A 22,269-nucleotide genomic window follows, 5' to 3' on the forward strand; every position below is an offset into this window, starting at 1 on the left:
TTTCATCGTATTCTTATCCATGTAGCGAAATGCGGCTTGAATATTTCCCGCCAATTTTGTATGTTGCTTCTTCGTCTCCCATCTTATATAACGTTCCAGATCTCTCTTCACTCTGTACCTTCTCCCTTACGTGACACTTCCGTAGCTTGAATTCCATTGTTCTACTCACACCTTTGATTTAATTCGCTTTGTAGGACTTCACAATCGCTGTGGCTTCTTTGTATGCATGTGTGTGTGTTTCACTGTTTGATCTGCTGCAGTCTCTGACGAGACAGCCAGACGTTACCCTACGGAATGAGCTCAGAGCTCATTATTTCCAATCTTCGGATAGGCCTGAGACCAGGCACACACCACACACCGGGACAACAAGGTCACAACTCCTCGATTTACATCCCGTACCTACTCACTGCTAGGTGAACAGCACCTACACGTGAATGGAGACACACCCAAATATCCCCACCCGGCCGGGGAGTCGAAACCCGGTCCTCTGGCTTGTGAAGCCAGCGCTTTAACCACTGAGCTACCGTGTGTGTGTGTGTGTGTGTGTGTGTGTGTGTGTGTGTGTGTCCTTTGTATATGAGTATTTTTCCAGCTACGACTCTGACCCAATGTTTAGAAACGCTTAGTTCTTTCATAAGGACCTGTTTTCAAGAGCCACATGTAATTAGACAGGTTTCTACGGGGGTTTTTCATATCAACGGTCTAGGAAGAAAATATAACAATAATAATATCCCTTATTAGAAACCATTATTTATTTATTCATCTATGTATTTATTTGTTCATTTATTTATTTATTTTATTATTTTATTCTTTTTTTTTTCAGTAAGACTCCTGAAAGACTGAGCGAAGTGTCCTATACTAAACAGCAAGACGACCCTGGGATGAAGGACCTCTCTCATCACCGCATTCTGCCATCGGGTCAACCTCCAGTCCCAGCACCACCACCACCACCACCACCACCACCACGCCTCCTCTCTACCTCCCCTCTCTCTCAGCCATACCATGCCTTGCGTTACGAGTCACCAATCCCGTCACTTCAGCGTCTGCACACAAGGTAAGGGAGCCGCCACCAGTCCCCTTTAATCTGTGTTTGATAGCTAGGCCAATAGAAGCCATACACACGAGAGCTTGATTATATAGAACGCTCAGTTCATCGCTAACACCACCACCGTCACCCTTACCATTACGTATTATTCTCTCTCTCTCTCTCTCTCTCTCTCTCTCTCTCTCTCTCATTGAGTTATTTTATGGGGTCTTTTTCTTAATTTGTCTATTCCTTTATATTTTTCTCCCGTGTGCATAAATAAAGGTGTAAATAAAGATTACGTTTAAACTATTGTGGAAAATGAGAGCCACAGGAAAAACTTAAGGAAAGCAGTACTGGGGAGTTTCCGTCGCAGATTAGTATATTTGAAGATATTTATGTTGTATGTCGTTAGAATAATCACTGAAATCCTTAGGTGCAATTGTCATTTGGAACTGTTTCGAATCTCAGGTGTTCGAGAAGGTATTTGTTCGAACGTGATTCTGGAACCTTTACTGGGAGTGTGAGTGGGTTGTAACTTCACAGCCAATGAAAAAAATAAAATAAAATAAAATAAAATAAAATAAAATATATATATATATATATATATATATATATATATATATATATATATATATATATATATATATATATATATATATATATATATATATATATATATATATATATATATATATATATATATATATATATATATATATATATATATATATATATATATATATATATATATATAATATATAAAATAAAAAGAATAAACAAATAAAAAATAGAGAAGAATAGAATATTAGCCAGCCAAATTGCTTTCTATGTGTGAGAGAAGGCTTACTATCCGGTGTCCGCCATGATGCACAGATGCTGCAGTTCTCTCTCATTCTCTCGACATCCCGTTGTGACAGGTATGGCATCAGCAGCATTTATATATATATATATATATATATATATATATATATATATATATATATATATATATATATATATATATATATATATATATATATATTATATATACCAATGCAGGATTAATATTTTTGGAATCATACGATGTTATGCCAAGGGTTAGGGTTGTGTTAGTGTTAATTAAAGTACTATTGAAGAGCAAGGGCGCTGGGCGGTGCACCAAAACTTTCTGGCTTGCCAGACAAGCTGGGTACTGCCAAGGCCGCCTGGAGAGCAGGCGGCCTTGGTACTGCGTTCCCAGCTTAAGCCAATTTAATGTTTACGGTAAGTTCAGTTATAACATAACATAACATAACATAAATAATAGGATAACAAAGGGCCACCAGGGCCCATCTAGGTTATCCTGTATCAGTCGCACAGCGACCTCGTCATCAGTACTTAAAGATACACTTACAAGTACACAATACAATATATACTAATTCTAAATATTTGGCCCATTAACAGGGCTAAGTCCTGCAGCAAAATCCTCTACAATTTGTGGTCCCCATACATGGGGATCATGTCTTGTTTAACTATAGTAAATTTCTTATAAAAACTATCATGCAGTGTTATACATAATTATAAATCTAATAAATTTAAGTGCTTATCTAATCTGTTTTTAAACATTGTCAAACTAGTGCTATTTACAACCGTCTCTGGCAATGCATTCCAGAAGTCTACCACCCTATGACTAAAGAAATATTTTCTTATATCTAACCTGCAGCCTTGCTTTCTAATCTTCCTGCCATGATTTCTAGTCCTATTTCCCTCCTCTAAGGTAAAGAAAGATCTCACATCTATGTAGTTTGTATCTGAGAACATTTTAAATAACTCTATCATATCCCTCTTATACATCTCCTCTCAAATGAAAACATGTTTAATTCCTTTAATCTATCTCTATACTCCAGGCGCTTTAATGCTGGTATCATCCTAGTTGCTCTTCTCTGAACTGCTTCTAACATGTTGATATCCTGCCTATAGTGGGGTGACCAGGCCTGTATGCAATACTCTAAATGGGGCCTAACATAGGAATTATATAAGCTACGCACCACTTCCTTACTTTTATAACTAACATTTCTATTTATAAAACCCAGGATCCTATTTGCCCTATTTCTTGCTTCTAAACATTGCTTTGAAAATTTCATAGTCCTGTCTATCACTACTCCTAAATCCTTTCCTTCCTCTACTGCCTCTAGCCAACATCCCTCCATCTCATAGTTAAAGTTTGTGTTGTCTTTACCTAAATGCATAACCTGACACTTTTAGAATTAAACTCCATCTGCCACCTGTCTGCCCATGCTATCAGCCTGTCCAGGTCTCGTTGTATTCTGTAATTGTCCTTTTCACCCTGTACTGCACATGCTATCTTAGTATCATCTGCAAACTTTGATACTTTGCTACTAATTCCTATATCTAAATCGTTAATGTACACCAAGAAAAGAAGAGGTCCTAGCACTGATCCTTGGGGTACCCCACTAACCACTTCCTTCCACTCAGACATTGCCCCATTTAATACTACTCTCTGTTTCCTATCAGAAAGCCATTCACTAATCCAATCAACTAACCTACCCCCTATCCCATGTAGTCTCAATTTGTACACTAGCCTCCTATGCGGTACCTTATCAAACGCCTTGCTAAAATCTAGATATATAACATCTATGCTATTTCCATCATCTAACTCCTTGGTAATATATTCTAAGATATCGAGCAAATTTGTAAGACAGGACCTCCCTGATCTAAAGCCATGTTGGGTATCTCTAATTAATCTATTCTCATTTAAATGCTCCCAAATACTACCCTTAATGATTTTCTCTAGTATCTTACATACTATACTAGTTAAACTGATCGGTCTATAATTATTCGCATCATCCTTCCTACCTTTTTAAATATTGGAGTAACATTAGCTAACTTCCAGTCCTGAGGTATCTCAGCAAACCTAAGTGATCTTTCAAAGATTAACTTAAGTGCTTCAGAAATACTGTCTACACCCTCCCTAAGTACTCTGGCATGTAGCTCATCAGGACCACTAGCTTTCCTATCGTCTAGTTCAAGAATAAATTTCCTAATAATTCCCGGTTTTATATCAATATTTTCTAAAGCTTTTAAACTACTCGTCGCACTGTTTGTAACAGGATTTCCTATTCTTTCCTAGTAAATACTGAAGAAAATCGTTCATTCAGTAATTCTACTATGTCTTCATTTTGATCCACTACTACACCATCTTTTCTGAGTGGTCCAATCCTATCCTTATTTCTTTTATCACTGACCTTGTAATAACTATATAATTTTTTGGGATCTTTACTCCCAGCTCTAGCTAGTTTTATCTCTGCCTGCCTTTTACATTTTTTTATAACCGTACTCAAATCATCCCTGACCTGTCTGTACCTAATCAAATCTACATCTTCCCCACTTTTCTGCAACTCTCTGTATGCCCTCTTCTTCTCTCTGATCTGGCTACCTATCTCATGAGTCCACCGTAATGGCTTCCTGTTAAGTTAGTCAGGTTAGATAAGTATTCCTCAAGAGGATCGGATTGGGATTAAGTTGGTACTCTTCTGTGGGGCTAGATAGGTTAGATTATTGATATTCCTGCCTGAGGGAGCTTGTCGAGACTGTGTCCCTACAAAGCAATACTATTTCGCTTCCTCCACGCGAGAACCTCGATTGTATTTCCACATGTCCCCAAGCTTGTTGTGGAGAGCGGGCGGGGGGAGGGGAGGGAGGGAGGTTATGGTGTGATTTTTAAAATTTACCAAGTTAAGAAAATATTTAAATGGTCATATGCGAGTCAAGACTTTTGTAAGTATTTTGTATGATCTTTGGATGAGAGCTGTATGCGCCGTGAAGAAAACGGACTGGCTCAGTAGACACACCACAACACAACACATCCTGTGCGTGTTGCTGGCGCCGCTCGTGTGTGTGTGTGTGTGTGTGGGAGGAAGCCAGGCCGAAAGGAGACAGGGCACGTCATAGCCAGAACCAGAGAAGGAAAGTAAGGAAACACGGGGAGGTGAGGTGAGCTATGTATTCATGAGTGTTGTATCTTGCACGTCACGATCCAGGCGGCAGCGTACAGCAGCCAAGCCAGTCTGCTGTCATCCGCCTCGCCTGCACCTTGCTTTAGAATTTAGAATACAAGCCAGCTGCTCCGTCCGTGATAACCTCCAGCCACTATTTACAGCCTTGTCAAACTCACACCTAGAGCACACCATCAAGTGTGGTACTCCCTCCTGGTAAAACATGCAGAAGTCTTTGAGAATGTTCACAAGCTGGGAATGATCAATCCTTGTCTGACAGCCTTGCCCTTACCAGGCCCATTGGGGCACATGGCATATTTGATTTGTGAGAAGTGTGTTGGTATGCGAACAGATCAAGGAGTTGATATTCCAAATTTTTCAAATAAACCTAACCTAAACTATGCCTCCCCCTGGACTCCCCTGCCCGTTAGGACATTTACTTAGTCTAGCCACGGAGGGGAGGGGATGTCCTCTGCCAGGACATTAACTTAACCAAGTAGGTACAATCTAAACTAACATAATGTGAAACCTCAAAGATTACAGCCTGAATCTGGTATCATGTATTAGCACCTTTGACAATAATGCCTCCATGAATGACCCTCATAAATGCTGTGTTGTTAGAAAATTATTTCATAAAGTTAGTTACTTATGTCACTGGATTGACACAGACCATCAGTTGATTACCAGACATCGGTGGTTACTTCTGTACTGAGGCACAAGCATTGATTACTCCTCCCCAGGTGGCAGCATGGCCCAGTCTGCCAAGCAGCCCCAGGGTCGGGAGGCTTTGCTCAAGTCCTACAACAAGCGACTCAAGGATGATGTCAAGTCTATCCTGGACAACTTCATGGGTAAGTCCAGAGAAATAGCTAAACTTTGATTTTATTGTTTTATTATTATTATTATTATAATAATATGAACAGACTGAAATGCAGTTGTGGAATAAAGAATTGGAATATTTTTATTTTATTTACTCTGAAGTCATAATGGTAATATTAAATGCTTCAAGAATTGACTTTCTTTTTTCACCTTCCTATGACCTGAACTCATTTTAAATGGGACCTTTGAAAATATTTATCCCATACCTTTGTTTTGTAATGAAATTTATTCCTTCTTCAGAGATAGTGAAGCTCGGAATGGTTGAAGATGAAACTCAGATTGCCCGGATGACACAAGTGGAGGAGATCAATTTCCAGATGCAAGTGCGGTCAGCAAACATGGTGAGTTGTCATCCCAGACTCAGCAGCCCAGCACACAGCAAGGCAAGACTGGGCTTGTGTTGTCCCTCACTCCCACGAGGACTGGCAAAAGTGTTCAGGTTCAGACAAGGAATATACAGAGAGGAAGTTGTAGTGTGGGTTAAAGTTTGGAGGACAGTGACAGTACTGCCATCTGTTAGAAGCAAGTACTTTCATAGAAAACGTTTTCAGGAGTAACTTAAGATTTCTCCTATGCTTCCTCCCCACCCCCTATTTTTCCCTGCATTCTCTCGTGGTTATGAACTTATAAGGCAAATAAAACACACACACACACACACACACATATATATATATATATATATATATATATATATATATATATATATATATATATATATATATATATATATATATATATAATTTATATATATATAATATACATTTATATGCTTCAATCCCTACGCTTCCACTCAACACAAGGCACTACGCTCCCGGCTCTCCGTCCTGGCCTTCATAACACTGGAAATGCCCACCCTCCCTCCTGGCGGCCTCAGACGTCCACCCCTCCTGGCAACATGCTGTTCTTCACCTTACTTGTGCCTTCTTGAGGAAGACTGGCCAGCTACCACACCTGTGATACCCACACAGGACTACCACAGGGCTCATAAGGATCCATAGATCTTCGTGGCCTCTTTTGGATCCTTATGAGCCCTGGGGTAGTCCTGTGTGGGTATCACAGGCGTGATATCTGGCTGGTCTTCCTCAAGAAGGCACAAGTAAGGCGAAGGACAGAGGGTTGCCAGGAGGGGTAGATGCCTGAGGCCGCCAGGAGGGTGGGCAGATCCAGTGTTGTGATGGCCAGGGTGGAGAGCCGGGAGCGTAGTGCAGTACGTATGTTGAAAGCAGAAGCGTGGGCATTGAAGCAGGAATGTTCCATGGCCTCAGGGGTAGTCCTGCACCAAGGACCGAAGGGGTCACAAGACAGATGTAGGCAGTGCAAGTTAGCACCGAGTGTGGTGTGGCCCAGGCGGAGGCAGCGATGGCTGATGTGCCTCGCGCTCCTTCCCATGACTGACTGATTGTTTGAATCTTGTAACAGCATTCATCCTACCCCGCTGATGGACGCCCCATCCCTCACCCCCTTACTACCTGCGACCTGCACGCCATCTGTTAGAAGCTAAGCTCCCTAATCAATTCCTCCAGCCCGTTCATTGAACCCGTATATCCTTATAGAATTCTTGGGTTCAGAAAACATTTTGTTGGGAAGAAAAAAAGTTGTACATTTTCTTACTGATGTCTTAATTATATACCTGATTAGATTGTAGGATGACATTCATACACTGGAGTAGTATGTGTGTGTTGGAGGTGAGATGGGGCATTGGGTGTGGATGTGTGACGGTGTGTGTTCATGTCTGATTGCCTTGGGCTCTTTCTTTAGCTGAAAAGAATTACTTTTTTTACAGGTGAGAGCAGCAGAATCTTTGATGAAGCTGGTGGCAGATGTGAAGCAGTATCTCATCCTCAATGACTTCCCCTCTGTCAATGAAGCCATTACCCACAATTCCACTATCTTCAAAACCAAGAGTTTGGAGGCAGACCAGAAGCTAATGGCCCTCAGAGATGATATGGCATCAGACCTTTATGAGCTGGAAGAAGAATTTTATTCCTCCATATACAAAGAAAAATGATACAATCACCTAGAAAACTCTACTTTTGATGGTAAGTATGTCACATGTACTGCCAACTGCAAAGGGAATTTACATGTAGGAAGATAATTCTAATATAAATCAGTAGTTAACTCAGTATTCTACTTCAAACAACTTGAGTGCTTTTCAGTCAGTCATCCTGATCCTCACCTGTAGTGGATATTCATGGAAACTCTCGGGGATCTAGAGATCCCTGTCTTGGCATTCTTTTCCCTTGTACTCTTGTAGTAGAGGAATTAGATACTCAGTTAGAAAGAGAATTGTTAAAACATTAAAACAGAAGATGGAGTTTAGGAGGGAAGCAACTGGGTATTGCTTTTATAATAGGAATGAGTCTCCTTCATATTTATTTATTAGTACATACAGATAAGTATTCCTTTATAATAATGTATGATTAAAGATGCATCTGTTGTGGCAGCCTATATAGATGTAAGGACTAGGGTAGGGTCTGTCAAATGGAAGGGAACTGTATAAAAGCAGGACTTATATACTGTATACAAATAGTATTATTTGTTGGCACACCTTCCATCACCACCTCCAGGAGGGCATTAATAATGGCAGTCATGTAATCATATATGTAATTCTTCATGATGTGTGTTCAGCTCAAGTGAAAGGTATTGTTATAATCCTCCAACTGGCTGAAAACAGTAGGACTGTCTCTTTTCATTGTGTTATTCCTTTTCATTAAAAACAGAGAAAGGCTCTAGAACCTGGCAACTGCATCAAGCCATACTAAGCTGTCATAGCTTAACACAAGGTGTATTCATCTAACTAGTGGAGAAGGCTTTTCTCCTGCCTTGGCCCCAATAAGATGATAAAAAAGGATAACAAGACTACAGGTTGTGATTGTGTTTAATGCACATTGTATTTACTGCTTAAGAAAATCACATTTTAAAGTGGTAAATCTCAAGCCTTGTTGCCAGTTAAGACTCGTTATAGACCACCACACTATGCACCATGACATATATTGAATTGTCCAGCATCTCTGATAAAAAATAGTTCATTGTCTCAGTGTTTCAAGATATAATAGTGAAATAAGAATCAGGGGCCTCCTTTCCTTTTGTGGCAGAAATAAATAAAGAAGTATGTATAACAATCATGAAAACTTCATCTCTTGCACCAAGCAGTGTGACATGTGGAAAGGGAGTGTCAGTTGGAGGAGAAAGTTAGTCCAATGATATGGGCCACTCCACACCAACACAGGGTATGGCACTGACATAATCACCCACATTGTGATGCTTGATCATTAGTCAAGGAAATGGTCAGTCTACAATCTGTTCCAAAATATGAAAATAATGATATATATGACTCATTACACACATCACAATGATAATAATAATAAAAATTATTATTGTTGTGGAAGGTAGTGAAGGAAACTAAGGCAGGAAAAAGAACACTTTACTATTCATAACTAGTTTAGCACATGGGGCTTATTCAGAGAAAGATTCTTCTGAAGAACCCCAATGGGTGAGACTAGTCAGCTCATTTTTCCTTCACTACCTTCCACAACAACTGTCACAATGTCTCACAGTATTGTTGTTGTTATGATAATGATCAGAAAATATTTACCTCACCTGTTTTACACCTCAGAGTGTGGCACAGACCATGGAAACACTGTAGCATAGTCCATAAAACACAGTCTCAGCCCTACCCGAAGATCGGTCACTACGAGCTCTGAGCTCTTTCCATAGGGGAAAGGCTGGCTGGGTGACCAGCAGACAACCGTGGTGAATAACACACACACACACACACACACACACACACACACACACACACACACACACACACACACACACACACACACACACACACCTGCTCGCTCTCTGCATGTCTATATTTTTTAGTGTGGATGTGCAAGCTTGCTCAAAGAGGCCAGAAAGGGTATATGCCACACTATTTCAAATCATTGATTGCTTTATCATCATTTCTTTGAAGTTTGAGTGTATGAAGGGTATTAACCAGTAATTAGAAAGGAAAATGTAGCTAATTTTTCTGAGGACTGAAAAGCCTTCTTGTGCTACATCTTTTAGTCTTGATTCTTAGCTGTGTCAGTGAATGCAAGCATGATAGGGATGAGTGAGCCTGGCTAATTCATGTTACACAAAGGAAAAGAAAGAAAAAACACCACTGTCCACATCAAGAGGAGGTAAGCAGAGGACACACTGTCCTCTGCCCTCACATAGGAAACTCACACCACAAATTTAGCTATTCTAACCAATATTACAGTACCAATTAATGTTTGATTTAAAAAAAAACTTTTTTGGCTTACAAAACTACTTAAATTCTTTAATACATTAAGTGAAACAAGCAGTGATAGAATTGATCATATGATTTCAGCTGAACATATTGAATCACCTTAAAAAAATTAAGCTTGATTTTGATATTTTCTTTGTCATTGATGACTTAAAAACTACTGTATTCTATGTGATAGTTTTATATACAGTTTATTTCAATACAAAAATTATGTCAGGCTTTTGGAGTGAAGTGTGGGCCAGATGTGCATCCCACACCAGCACTGGGTGACCCTCCAACAGCCTCAAGTCACCTCCACCACCACAGGCATATACATATGGAGTTGGGGATTTTGCTCCCTATAAAGGCTCACCTTCCAATACAGATCTAAAATTTATTTTGTAGTATGTGAGCCTGTTGTGTGCAGCAAATAACCTACATTTAGTCATTCAGCACAGTTGGTGATTTCTAGAAGCAGCATTTAGACTATCCCTTAACTGAATGGTGTAGTAATACGAGTTTAGTACATAACGTGTGTATGCAATGGTGTTTGCACCAGCACTTCCATGCATCAAAAGATTATTAAAAACCTTGTCCATATTCATTGTTAAAAGATAGAGTTTATTCCAAACACAGTCAGTCAACATATTTAAATGCTAATAATTTTCTAGTTGTCATCTTACTTTTTAATAAATATCTAGATGCAAGTAAAAATACTTCAAGTACGTATATATTAATAAGATGCTCACCTTGCAAGCAAACTGAAAACTACCAAACAAAGGCAACAAGTTAACAGGATAGAAAGTTTATATAGTCAGCTTTTCCAGTGAAGCATCAAAAGCAGATTAATAATGTATCACACACCACAGAAAAAAGTAGAACGTCAGTTAATTCTGCACCACATTTCAGACACACACAAAAAATAATAAATTAAAAAGTAAATCTCCCTTAAATACAATTAAACACTGCCTGGCTGAATGCTGAACACCAAACAGTCAAAGTCCTTTAATCCAGCACCAATATGACAGCCCATAATGTACCTACAGTGTATCTTTATAATATACATATAAAAATATTCAAGTTTGATGTTAAGACAGGACACCATTTCCCAGAAAGGAGAGGTTCAGTTCACCACCCAAGGAAGTGTTAGTCTTGTCTGAGACTTGGGCTTGACAACCTCACTTAGCATTTCTTTACCATTTATTAATCATTTTTGAGGCACAGGATGTTTCATTAATTGTAATAGTCCAATATATGCTGCAATATCAGTTTCATGCAGCTTTGATTTTTTTTTATTCAAGTGTCATGTTCACCAAGTTGAAGACTGTATTTCATGAAGTTTGTTCTCCCTGGACAAGTTAAAGAACAGTTGCATCATCAGTTGGAGTTTTTGGACAGTAGCGAGCAATACTTTCTGCCACGGACACTGTACCAAAAGTACTCTAATATTTTTGGGCAGCTGCAATGTTCAGGGGAACTATGTGAAATTCGTTATATATATATAGTACATGTTTTTTGGACTATGTACATGAATAATAATTCCAATAATTTGGCTTATGTTATCATAAGTATATGGTATCAGGTTGCCATTTCAATAGATAAAAATCTGGAGATTGTTGCCAGAGCAGATGACCTTTATTAACTATCCTTGTACAGGAGCTTCATGCACTTTCCTCGAGAAATGGTTGCACAAAAAGTGGTGGCAGTTTATCATAAAGAAAAGAAACTTTCCTAAACAGCCACAAAAGCAAATGATAGCAAATGGCAAGAAATGGCTATTTAGTGATGCAGCAAATAGAGAACAGTTGTGATTAGTTTGATTAATCTCTAAGGCTTGTCAAAGGTGGCTGCCAAAGCTGCATTACACTTAGTTAGTTGGCAACAGTATGGTGGATGCAAGTCCAGTTCAATGCAATCATGACATCCCCAGAGATGAGTTGCATCTTTGCAAAGCACAGAAAGCTATTACTCTTTTCACTTGCCATTGTTTTGGATCCTTCACTAAATGATTTCTCATTGCCACCACCACCTTCTATTGTTCCCACAAGGCATGCCTACCCACAATAATACTTGTGTCCTTCAAAAGAGAAGTATCAAGACATCTTGTGGACTGAATTGACAAACTTGTTTTGACTCATTCTGCTTTTTTCTACCAGTCTTTTTACACATGCACACACTCAATCACAAGACCACGTCATCTTAACATTCATGTCTGTACCATGGCACAACCATGTCATATCCTTTGAATGACACACACACACACACACACACACATATGCTCCACATGTCCATACTTCAGCAGTACCATCCTAGACATAACATTTATTCATATGACCAAATGTTTCAGTGCGAAACAAGTCACCTTCAGTGGCTGAACAAAATCACACACACACACACACACACACACACACACACACACACACACACACACACACACACAGATTAAATTTTGTCTTGATAAAAAAAAAAAAAAAAATTCCAGCAGGTGAGCAGATGTTTGAAAAGAGACAAAAAGCATGCATGTTTATACAAAGCTGTGTGCACGTGACAGGGGTTAGTGGGTGCATGTGGTGAAAGGAGAGGGAAATAGTATGACCATTCACAAGAGCATCAGCTTTAATGGCAAAACAGGTAGCTCTGCAGTTAACCAGACAGTTTTTGTATTGTTTTACAAAGATGGGTAGTGATGCACCCTTGTTTGGGGTGGGTGGAGAGCTTTTTTATTTTTTTTTTTTATTTTTTTTTTTTTCTCTCTCCTTCTCTCCTTTCAATGATATTACTTCATTACTTCAGTCTCGTGTGAAATTAATTGAAGCCAATCTCTCTTGGAACACACTTCTCAGCATTGTTGTGCTACCAGTGAAGCAGAAGCAGCATTAGAGTAATTACAAACATCATAAACAATGTGTTGACAGTAGTGGATATCTGGAAATGTAACAGTCTTTTTAAATTTACATTTTTATACACTTCATTCATTGAAAATAACAAACCAAAGACTAGTGAACTAGACTGAGTGGAGTTAAAGAATGTGTGTGTGTGTGTGTGTGTGTGTGTGTGTGTGTGTGTGTGTGTGTGTGTGTGTGTGTGCGTGTGTAACAATATACCTTAGATTCAATTAAGGTATATATTGTGATGATTTTTTTTTTTTTTTTCTTTTTTCTAGTTTCTTTTTTGGTTTAATGGCTGCATTCTACAATCATTTTGGTTGACAGTATTTAAGACAACATGATTAGTGTTCAGCACACACTGTCAGGACTGCCTCCTTGGTATATTGTGGTTGTTTTTTTTCATTGGCAAGTCCCAGCAGTCATGGTGTCTCCTGGATTAAAAGACTTTACTGTAAATTACTTTCCAAAAGTTATGTTAGTGGCATTATAATCCTCTTTAGATTGTTGGCACCAGGACACAGCCATCTATGCCACAGTGGTTATACAGTAAAGAAAATACTGGAAGAATACAAATCTGGCTTCATGACTGACAATGCTAAATTCAAGCTGCTGCAAAGTGACTGGTCCAAGTGGGTTGCAGTTGATACAATTTAACATTCTGAAGAAAAAAGAAACTACAAATGCAAAAGCATGATCTTAATTACTGAAAGTGAAGCAACACATCTTTACATCATTCATATAAGACTGTATCTTCAAACTTCTGTTTAGTAAAGTGGCAAAAGCACATAAGTTGAGCTTCCACACTATTGAATAATGATCTTTGAATAATATCTGTTGTTCTTCATTGCACCTATGGTTGCCAAGGCCAGCAGTGACAAAACAAGTCTTGCCTACACAATAATATACCCTCATGTTTTCCACCAGTCATGCTAGTTCCCACTGGAGCACAAGCGCAACAAATCTTTAGGGTATATTTTTTATTAATTTTGATAGGAATAATGTTGGCTTTCTACAAAACAGATGCATTACCACCATTTAATTGAAAGTTGTACTGAAATGTGGTGTTGTGCTTAAGCTACAAAAAAAAAAAAGTCATGATTGGTGGAAGCATGAGTGACATCATCATATAGGCAGGGCTTATTTTGTGCAAGTTGACAATGGCAACAACACTTAATGCTTTACTATCTTTTTACCTTCCTTCCTTCCTTCCTTTTACATAATGTTCTGTGTTCACATGACTAAGTACTCCATTACCAATTACTGTACAGAGCCTATCTACATTGTGAGTGATCAAGTCTTACCAGCACTAATGATGTTAGATTCTTATGTCTAGAACAGATATCATACATGTGATAAAAATTCTAGGACCCATTAAATCTTTTTACAAAAGTGATTCCTATAAAGAAATACAGATACAAACTCCTGCAACTAAATTAGAGCTTCGATGTAGTCATGTAATACAGACAACACTGCCTTTTAAGTCACTGATGAATAAATGTCATAGTAATTCCTCTTCCCATCTTTTCTCACACAGAAAGTGAAGTGAGCAGCAACTGGATCAGTCAAGCAGCAGCTCAGCAATGGGCAGGAAGTGGCTAGAGTTTCATCATGAAGTCACAAAGCATACGAGATTCTAACTTTGGCAATCCCACATAGCAGGACACCATCAAGTACAGTGCCTGACAAATATATAAAAAAAATAATAAATAAAAAGTAAAAAAGGCACAACATGATAATAAACATTCATATGTTACTTTTAAATAAAATAATAAAAAAATGCTGGACTTAAGAATGAAAGACTTAACCATTATACAATATTACACCCCAACCTGGGTAACAGCCAGGCCGTGTGGGTGTCTGAGCCTCACTGGGCAGCCTGGGGTGCTGCTGAGGTGGAGATACCCAGCTCATGGAGGGGGGGGAGGAGAGGAGAGCCCAGCCTTCAGACAAGCAGAAACAGACAACCCACACCAACTACACCATCATATGCCTATAGAGGCTATTTACACACCTGGCCAAGAATGCTGGAGCTCTGCATATGTACATACACCTGTATGTGAGACGAATAAAGGCCAACACCTAATTCAATGTACAAAATTAATTTTCAAACTGGCAACATACTGTACAAGCCTCACAACAGAGTGCAGCCTTGATGTCACCTGTGAATGCCTGCATGCCTTTCAAGATGGTTGGGTATATTTTGTGTAGAAAAAAACAGCCGTTCTCATTGGTAAGCAGCACAGGTTTGGCTTGGCTTGGCTTGGCCACAAATTGGTTATAAACAACTAGATAACTTATGACTTAGGCGACATAGCTGTACTCATCAGTGGAGTTTGGAGTGCGTTCCAAGTACTGCTTGTCGATGAGTAGCTCTATACACTTCTTGATCATTGGGATCTGTGGTGCAAACCTTGCCCGGGACTGACTGATCACCTGCCAGGGGTAAACTGTGATTAGGAACAGTACAACCAGTGTCACTAGAAACATCTTCAGTGTGAGGACCAGACATTTTGACATGATCCTCATATTGCCTTCAATGGTTTATTTGAAGGAGCAGAGCAGGAGTAAAGTTTGTACCAAGTTAACATGAAAAATGAGAGATTTAAAGTTCTGTAATGCAACAGCAGTAATCTAGTAATCTACACAACAAAATTTTGATGTACATAAACTCACTCCCATGTAGACTAAAATATTCTCTTCAATTAAATCTTTCTGCTGGCTCCTTCACATCATATGACTCATGATCCTTTGTAATCTTTAAATGCTAACTTATGATCAATTATTTTTGCTTTATTTAGTATATGTGAAGATAATGTCAAGATGTCAAAACACCTATAGTCCTCAATATAAACCTGTTCATACCAGCACTGGTTCTTCTCTTCCAAATGGAAATTCATTTCTCTCGCAACACATAGAACCTATAAATTTGTCGTCATCCATGCACTAGCTAAAAGGATCACTTACCTCTTGTATCAGCATGGTGTGCTTGAGCAGCCTGCGTGCCTTCATTATCCTCACTATAGCTGCCTGTAGGTACAGTTTGCGGTCCTCCTCTACAGCAGAGTGTGTCTGTTCAGTCTCATGCTGCTGCTCCTTCTGTGGTGCCACACTGATCTTGAATTTGGTCCGCTTATTAGCGTACTCTGTGTTGAGCCGCACCACTGCCTCCTCATCCAGATTCTGCAAACATTCGGCTTCTGAACCTCACCGTCACACATCACACACAAAGTACAACTTCTCTCACTAGTGAAATTAATACTCCTATGACATGAACACCAGAAAACACACACAGTAACAGTAATGTCTCCTTAAGGGTGTAGCCAACCCTCAACATTCATGAAGTGAGGTGGTACAGACATAGTGACCCTGCCTCAGCCCTGCCACTCCTGCTAATTCCTCCTAGGGATTCCCAAGCACTAATCCCAGGCAGATAGCAGGATAGGCCTACATTCAATTCACCCTCATGTGGTACAGTACATCCTGAAAAATCTATATAAAGCTTCGAAGAGTGGACAACACACTGAAAGGTAACTAATACATGCAGTGACATCATTGTAAGTCATGGCATTAAAGAAGGAAGAGGAGGGCTGACCTCAGCATCAGTAAGTAGAAGCTTGCTGTCCAATAAACTTTGCAGGAACTTGGTGAACTGTTCATCGTTGAGGTGTGTGTGAGTCTGCAGCTCCTGACAAGTGAGACTGTCCACCTGCAGGAGAACAAACCAGTCAACAAACATACTGGAGTCAATAAATAGTGAAAATGTGTTAAGTACCACACTCATATATGGCAAAATAAAGCTTACATATAATGTATATAAACACTCACAAACCTTACCTTTTCAAACATGAGCAGCATGGCCATCTGGAAGGTTGACATGGTGATGAGGTAGGTCCTCTTGCTCTGGCTCACTTTCAGCTCCCCTGTATCAACACAACCGAGATATCTCTTTAAAAATGATCTACCAAGCACAAACACAAGAAACAATACTATTGCTTGCAGAGAAGCAAAGGAAGACTGTCAGAAGCATGACATAAGGAAGGTTTGTGTCTGTCAGAAGGAAATAAGCGTAGGGGTTTAATAAAGAAACAAGGAAAGGAAAAGAAGACTCACCTTGACATAAATGGTGAAGCCATGTTAATTTCCTCCCATTGAAGTGCTTGTGATAGAACCTCTCAAACTGAAAAGAACCAAACACTTTAAGATACAAGTATACTGCAGAACCACTGACTCAATAGTAGTCCATAATCTATGCTGACATTATTGGTATGAAAGTCTTGCACTAGTTAAACATTACTACAATCATATCTAAAGACTAATACCAACGTTCACATATATCATTCAAGTCAAGTAAGTATGGTCTGGTGCTCACCGTTTGTACAGACTTTTCCAACTCCTGAGGAACAGCAAAGGGCGTGATGGAGGTCTGACCCAGTGGCCAAGCACCAGCCTGGGAGAGCAAACAAGGTGAAGATGAGTGAGGCAAGACAAAAGATACAAGTTTAGCAGGAAGAACACCATGTAAGTCAGAACAGATACTTAGTACAAGGAAATTGCTGAATCTCTACATCTGATGAAAAAAATAAAAGAGAGAGAGAGAGAGAGAGAGAGAAGCTGTCAGTCCTTAAAAGCAATCACACACCTGGAGAACGTTTATGGAAAAATTTATTCCCAGCTCGACATTCTTGCCCTTGAGAAAATCGTTGAACTTGTGATTGAGGTCTGAACTGACAGACATATCAGTGAACATCCGGTGCAGTTTGCTGGTGTACTCGTAGCCACACGCTTGCTGTGGCCACAAAAGGGGAAGTCAGTGCATGTGAAATTTTCTGCTCATATCATAATGCAAGAATACATTACAGCAACAAAAATGCTGCAGATTATTTAGACAAGGACTACCACAAGTAGCCTCGCTGCTCCTTGAAACTTTGCAATGTTTCTATAATTCAAAGTGAGAGCATGTAATCCCTTTTTTAAAATAAAAAGAAGGAAGAGAATAATGTTACCTTTAGGCGGTTAATCATGTTCTCCTCTGAGTCCATGGACTGGCTTTGCTGCTGGATGAGTCGCTTGGCCAGCATCCGTGCATAGAACTTCTGGTACACGTCCTTGTCATCCACGTACTTGAAGATGGTGATGCTGTGTCCAAGCTTGTCGTCCACCTCACTCTCATTCAGCCCTTTGGTTGACTTTTTGAGCAGCGTATCACAGTATCTATACAGCAGTCATCAGTCAGTAGATGTCATTTGCACATGACAATTACATTTCATACCAATTCTTAATATCAATGGTTCTAACAGAAAGGAAGAGTGAGAAGTCTTACAATGAATACAGTGAGGTATGTAAAAGCCTCAGGTGAACCAGGAAACTTTATCAAAGACTAACAAGTGTGGTGATGGCAGGGGTGGTGACAGTGATGGTATGATGAATGGCTGTGACAATGAGAGCAATAACAAAGTAAGTCAATACCCACCGGGCCAAGAGCTCTGGGGAGCGACACACCACCTTTGTATTCCCTCTGTGGTTGACAACACTCTCAAAGGCTTTGTCCAGAGCACCAACAAACTGCTGATCATTATGGAACACCTCAGAGATCATGGTACGATATTTCTTGTGTACCTCCAATAGACTTTCCACAAACTGGGCTGGAATCTGCCAACAAACAAACAAAAATTCTGTTTAAACACCAAACCTGAGAGAGAGAGAGAGAGAGAGAGAGAGAGAGAGAAATAATTATGCATTACGAGAAAGGCTGTTCTTTGCCCATAGGCACTATATGATAACGTGACCAATACATAGACCAGCAGTACCACAGGCCCAAGGACAAGTTTTATGTATAGTTCCATGAGATAAATACAACAAGGCATACAAAATAGATAGACAAGTGGCACTTACATTGTCTCCTTTAAGGTTAGTGATGGCCTGGAGACCTTGCTGCTTGATGTGTTCCTTGAGGTGGTGCACAAGCTGAGTGAGGCCGTTGGGCACAGGCCGAAGGAGGGTGTACATGTTGGAGAGGTCACGAGTCCGCTCTGAGCATACCATGGCACCGGTCTCTGCGTGCACTGTAGCCAAGTGGTCGGCTACCATGCGGTCCTGCACTTCCTTAACCACTCGTTTGTGGGAGCTGCAACATCATCAGTATCACAACACTGACACTACCTAATAACTTTTACATTTATTAACTCTATCTTGCCTAAATAAATGGACATGTATGAATCTTCCTGGGGTGACAAAAGTGAAGCTTTATAAGAGAAGCAGTACCTTGGAGGAAGGAACTTGGTGGCACGCAGCTCCTCCTCTGCTAGGCGGGCAATGACACGTTCCATGTATTGTGACACATTGCACTCCTGTAGCTGTGATGAGGCCTCTTTACGATAGAATGAGCCCGTTTCCCTCAACAGCTCCTCCTCAAACACTGTCTCATACAGCTAAAGAAAACAAATATAGGATTATTTGCAGAAAAATTAAAAGACACGTGACAAAAACACTGACAATAATTATGGTGGTCATATCACAACTTGGCTAATTGAATTATCATGGTTTTGTTGGCCATGTTTATATAGGTCAGTCCATTAAGTTACTAAGAGTCCCCATGTTTCACAGCTACAACCAATGTCACCCACCTGTAGTGTGGATTTCTTTTTGTACATGTTGACATCTACAAAAGAATGAATAACACCACGGATGGTGGATGTCGGGGCGTCAGTGGTGGCGCCCTGTCGGTCCTGCTGGATCCCTGCCAGGAGCACACCCACCAGGCGGCTCTGCAGAGGTGTGATCATCTCTCTCTGCCAAATCTCCAGCCCAAGCTCCCCTGTTTTAAACAAATTGAGCTCAAGAACTACAATGTTATTGCCCTACTATGTAATTATATGTAATGAAATAAATTAGCCAATATGAGCACCAAAAATCACAACAAAATCAGATGATCACAGGACTATGAAAAGGGACGCTATTTGAGGGTGGGTACAACTATGAAAACGCCACAATTTCCAGACTTATGATACACTTTAACCCAACAGAGAAGTCCCAGCACTCAATGGTCCAAACATCTACCAAGGATTAACACTGGCTCACCAATCTCCAGCAGCTGCTCGGAAACATCCATCTGCATTGAGCCATATGTCAGGTCTGCATCACTGAACTTCTGCTTCTGGATGTGCTGTGAGTTTAAGTAGCTGTGGAAGAACATGTCATCATTATCACCAGTCCTTACTCCACTTAAACTTTGCTTCCCTCTTTCCCCACAACAAAGGAAGACAAGATAAGGCATGTATATACAACATGCTGATGAAATACCCAATGAAGAGGCAGTTACTCACGAATAGAGATTGTTGAGGTAGTGGGTGCCTTTGCTGAACTGAAGCCAATAGCGATGGTACTCTGCCAGCAAGTTCTCTTCTCTCTGTTTGCTCACCTGCATAACAAATAGTGACTTAGAAACATACCAGTACTGCTCTTACATGTAAAACAAAGAAAGTTTAAAAAAGATGTCAGCTGAGTTAAAGTTGGAGAAAAGGCAATCAAAGAAAAAATAGAGGTGAAGTGTTCCAATATACGTAAACAACATGACGGAAGGTGTAACGAGCTAAGCAGGTGTCTTTCCTGATGATGCCAAGATTATGAGAAAAGTAACAAATGAAAAGGACTGTGAAGCTCCAAATCAAGAACATTCGTCTTGAAAACTGTATACAGTACCTAGGTGACAGCTGACGCACCCAACTACCAACCACCGGCTCCCACTCACCCGTGCATACAGTTCTCGTACGTGGCTCTCCAGCAGCTTTTTGGTCTCCATGTAGAGGCGCTCCACCAGGGGCTCCGGGAAGGCCACACACAGGGAGTACACGTCCGAGAAACGCTCATTCCACACGGTGCGCTTGATGGAGCCCATGGTGACCACCTGCTGGACCGTCTCCAGCAGGCCGCCCCAGACCTCGTCAAAGTTTACTGCACGAGGCTTTAAGGACATTCTCACCCTGTGCCAAGGAAAGGTAGCTCATTCCAAACAATTCAATCAACTAAGGGAAAAGCTGAAACAGGTTTATTATTTACATATTCCTAAGGAATGTGTAGTGTGGAGTTGGCTACTTTACCTGGAGCTTGAATCAGACTTCAGACTCCAACTCCTCTACAAAATACTTGTGATTAATTCAGATAGTGACACCGCCAGGCCAATTTTGTTCCTTTGAAGAAAATTATCATTTGTTTAAGGGAGAAATTAATTTTAGTGAGCATTGCTAACTTGTGGAAATACAGCCTATGTGGTTTTTCTCTCAACATGCCTGCTTCAACATACAAAATGTAGTACAAAGCACATGTTTGACATAAAATAAGAGTATTTACATACCTAAATCCTGAAAGAAGTGTACATTATCATTATTTTCTTTCATTGTAATTAGTATGCTAATCCTAGTTATCTTGAATTAAGGTAATGATTAGGAGCAGTGTGCATCAAAAACTAAGTCTTTAATACTGTGATCTGGGACAACACAATGTGTGTGTGTGTGTGTGTGTGTGTGTGTGTGTGTGTAGTACAGCACACAGTAGTGCTGCTTGGTGCCTCCACAGTGCACACTACTCCAACGACCACAAACACAACACAACACTTTGACTTATTTTGTTTGCCAGAGTGACTTTCACCCAGCAGGATGCCACACAAAGGCTCCACACCTACCCCTCTGTGCCCACACCTGTGAGGGGCGCCACACCCCCGACCCCCGGGATGAAGGGCGAGGCTGGTACCCCGAGCCTTTGCCCTCCCTTCCGCCCAGGGCATCTTGAGGCCAGGCCAGGTAGGGCAGGCCAGGCAGGCCATGGCGGGGCTGCAGTGGTAGGAATACCTTTCAGGCCCAGACACCCGCGGCAGGCAGTGCACAGTGATGGGAAGGTTCTCTGTGTTAGCAGTGTTGGCCTGCCCGGCGGACCGTCCTGCAACAGCTGATCCTGGCCTGGCCTGCCTGCCCTGGCCTGCCCCATCCTGCCCTCACTGGCCCCTCGCCCCTCTGTGCCTGCCCCTCACACCCCCAGCAGGCAGCCCCACCCATGCCCACCTCGTCCCCGCCACACAGTACCTGGACCAGCTACAAATTAGTAGGAAAATACATGTAAACAACCCGCTGTGGCCTGTCCTCCTGGCCTCGTTATGTCACTGACGCAATTTTTTACTACACACTTTGTTATAATGTTTTTCACTTCACTCTTCAAGAATACTTCATATTTATTGTATATTTGCGTTTATTT

At 40.5% G+C, this 22,269-nt stretch overlaps 2 protein-coding genes across 9 annotated transcripts; one reads left to right on the forward strand and one right to left on the reverse strand.

Moving 5' to 3' along the window:
* The first annotated feature begins 922 nt into the window (after positions 1–922).
* On the forward strand, positions 923–15,109 carry LOC123509790 (mediator of RNA polymerase II transcription subunit 22-like). Of its 5 annotated transcripts, none has more exons than XM_045264340.1 (5): positions 923–1,054; positions 5,742–5,852; positions 6,121–6,221; positions 7,664–7,919; positions 8,601–9,002. In XM_045264340.1, exons 1-4 carry the CDS (start codon positions 1,003–1,005, stop codon positions 7,886–7,888), a joined length of 489 nt encoding a protein of 162 aa, XP_045120275.1. In that variant the 5' UTR covers positions 923–1,002; the 3' UTR covers positions 7,889–7,919; positions 8,601–9,002. The 5 variants fall into 5 exon arrangements, with proteins under 5 accessions (XP_045120275.1, XP_045120274.1, XP_045120276.1 ...); XM_045264339.1 differs by lacking the exon at positions 8,601–9,002 and adding an exon at positions 14,561–15,109 and having other exon boundaries at positions 930–1,054; XM_045264341.1 differs by lacking the exons at positions 923–1,054; positions 8,601–9,002 and adding exons at positions 4,819–4,976; positions 14,561–15,109.
* On the reverse strand, positions 13,285–22,212 carry LOC123509786 (cullin-2-like). 4 transcript variants are annotated; one of them, XM_045264332.1, is made up of 16 exons: positions 22,101–22,212; positions 20,774–21,005; positions 20,349–20,443; positions 20,104–20,204; positions 19,650–19,840; positions 19,288–19,454; positions 18,919–19,150; positions 18,497–18,675; positions 18,030–18,237; positions 17,666–17,812; positions 17,396–17,473; positions 17,137–17,203; positions 16,861–16,946; positions 16,619–16,732; positions 15,991–16,206; positions 13,285–15,459 (listed from the first exon to the last, which is right to left on the reverse strand). In XM_045264332.1, the coding sequence occupies exons 2-16, from the start codon at positions 20,996–20,998 to the stop codon at positions 15,328–15,330; spliced, it is 2,238 nt and encodes a 745-aa protein (XP_045120267.1). In that variant the 5' UTR covers positions 20,999–21,005; positions 22,101–22,212; the 3' UTR covers positions 13,285–15,327. The 4 variants fall into 4 exon arrangements, with proteins under 4 accessions (XP_045120267.1, XP_045120266.1, XP_045120265.1 ...); XM_045264331.1 differs by having other exon boundaries at positions 22,132–22,154; XM_045264330.1 differs by lacking the exon at positions 22,101–22,212 and adding an exon at positions 21,704–22,038.
* Positions 22,213–22,269: the final 57 nt, after the last annotated feature.

Source organism: Portunus trituberculatus, chromosome 27, assembly GCF_017591435.1.
Source record: "Portunus trituberculatus isolate SZX2019 chromosome 27, ASM1759143v1, whole genome shotgun sequence".
NCBI lineage: Eukaryota > Metazoa > Arthropoda > Malacostraca > Decapoda > Portunidae > Portunus > Portunus trituberculatus.

Excerpts from the sequence above, each read along its gene's own strand:
- LOC123509790 (XM_045264340.1), top strand. The coding sequence starts at position 1,003 with ATGCCTTGCGTTACGAGTCACCAATCCCGTCACTTCAGCGTCTGCACA. Across the intron at positions 1,055-5,741 it reads CTTCAGCGTCTGCACACAAG|GTGGCAGCATGGCCCAGTCT; the intron begins GTAAGGGAGCCG and ends ACTCCTCCCCAG. Across the intron at positions 6,222-7,663 it reads AAGTGCGGTCAGCAAACATG|GTGAGAGCAGCAGAATCTTT; the intron begins GTGAGTTGTCAT and ends CTTTTTTTACAG.
- LOC123509786 (XM_045264330.1), bottom strand. The coding sequence starts at position 22,005 with ATGGGGCAGGCCAGGGCAGGCAGGCCAGGCCAGGATCAGCTGTTGCAG. Across the intron at positions 18,238-18,496 it reads TCCCCAGAGCTCTTGGCCCG|ATACTGTGATACGCTGCTCA; the intron begins GTGGGTATTGAC and ends ACTGCTGTATAG. Across the intron at positions 17,474-17,665 it reads TTTCCATAAACGTTCTCCAG|GCTGGTGCTTGGCCACTGGG; the intron begins GTGTGTGATTGC and ends TTGCTCTCCCAG.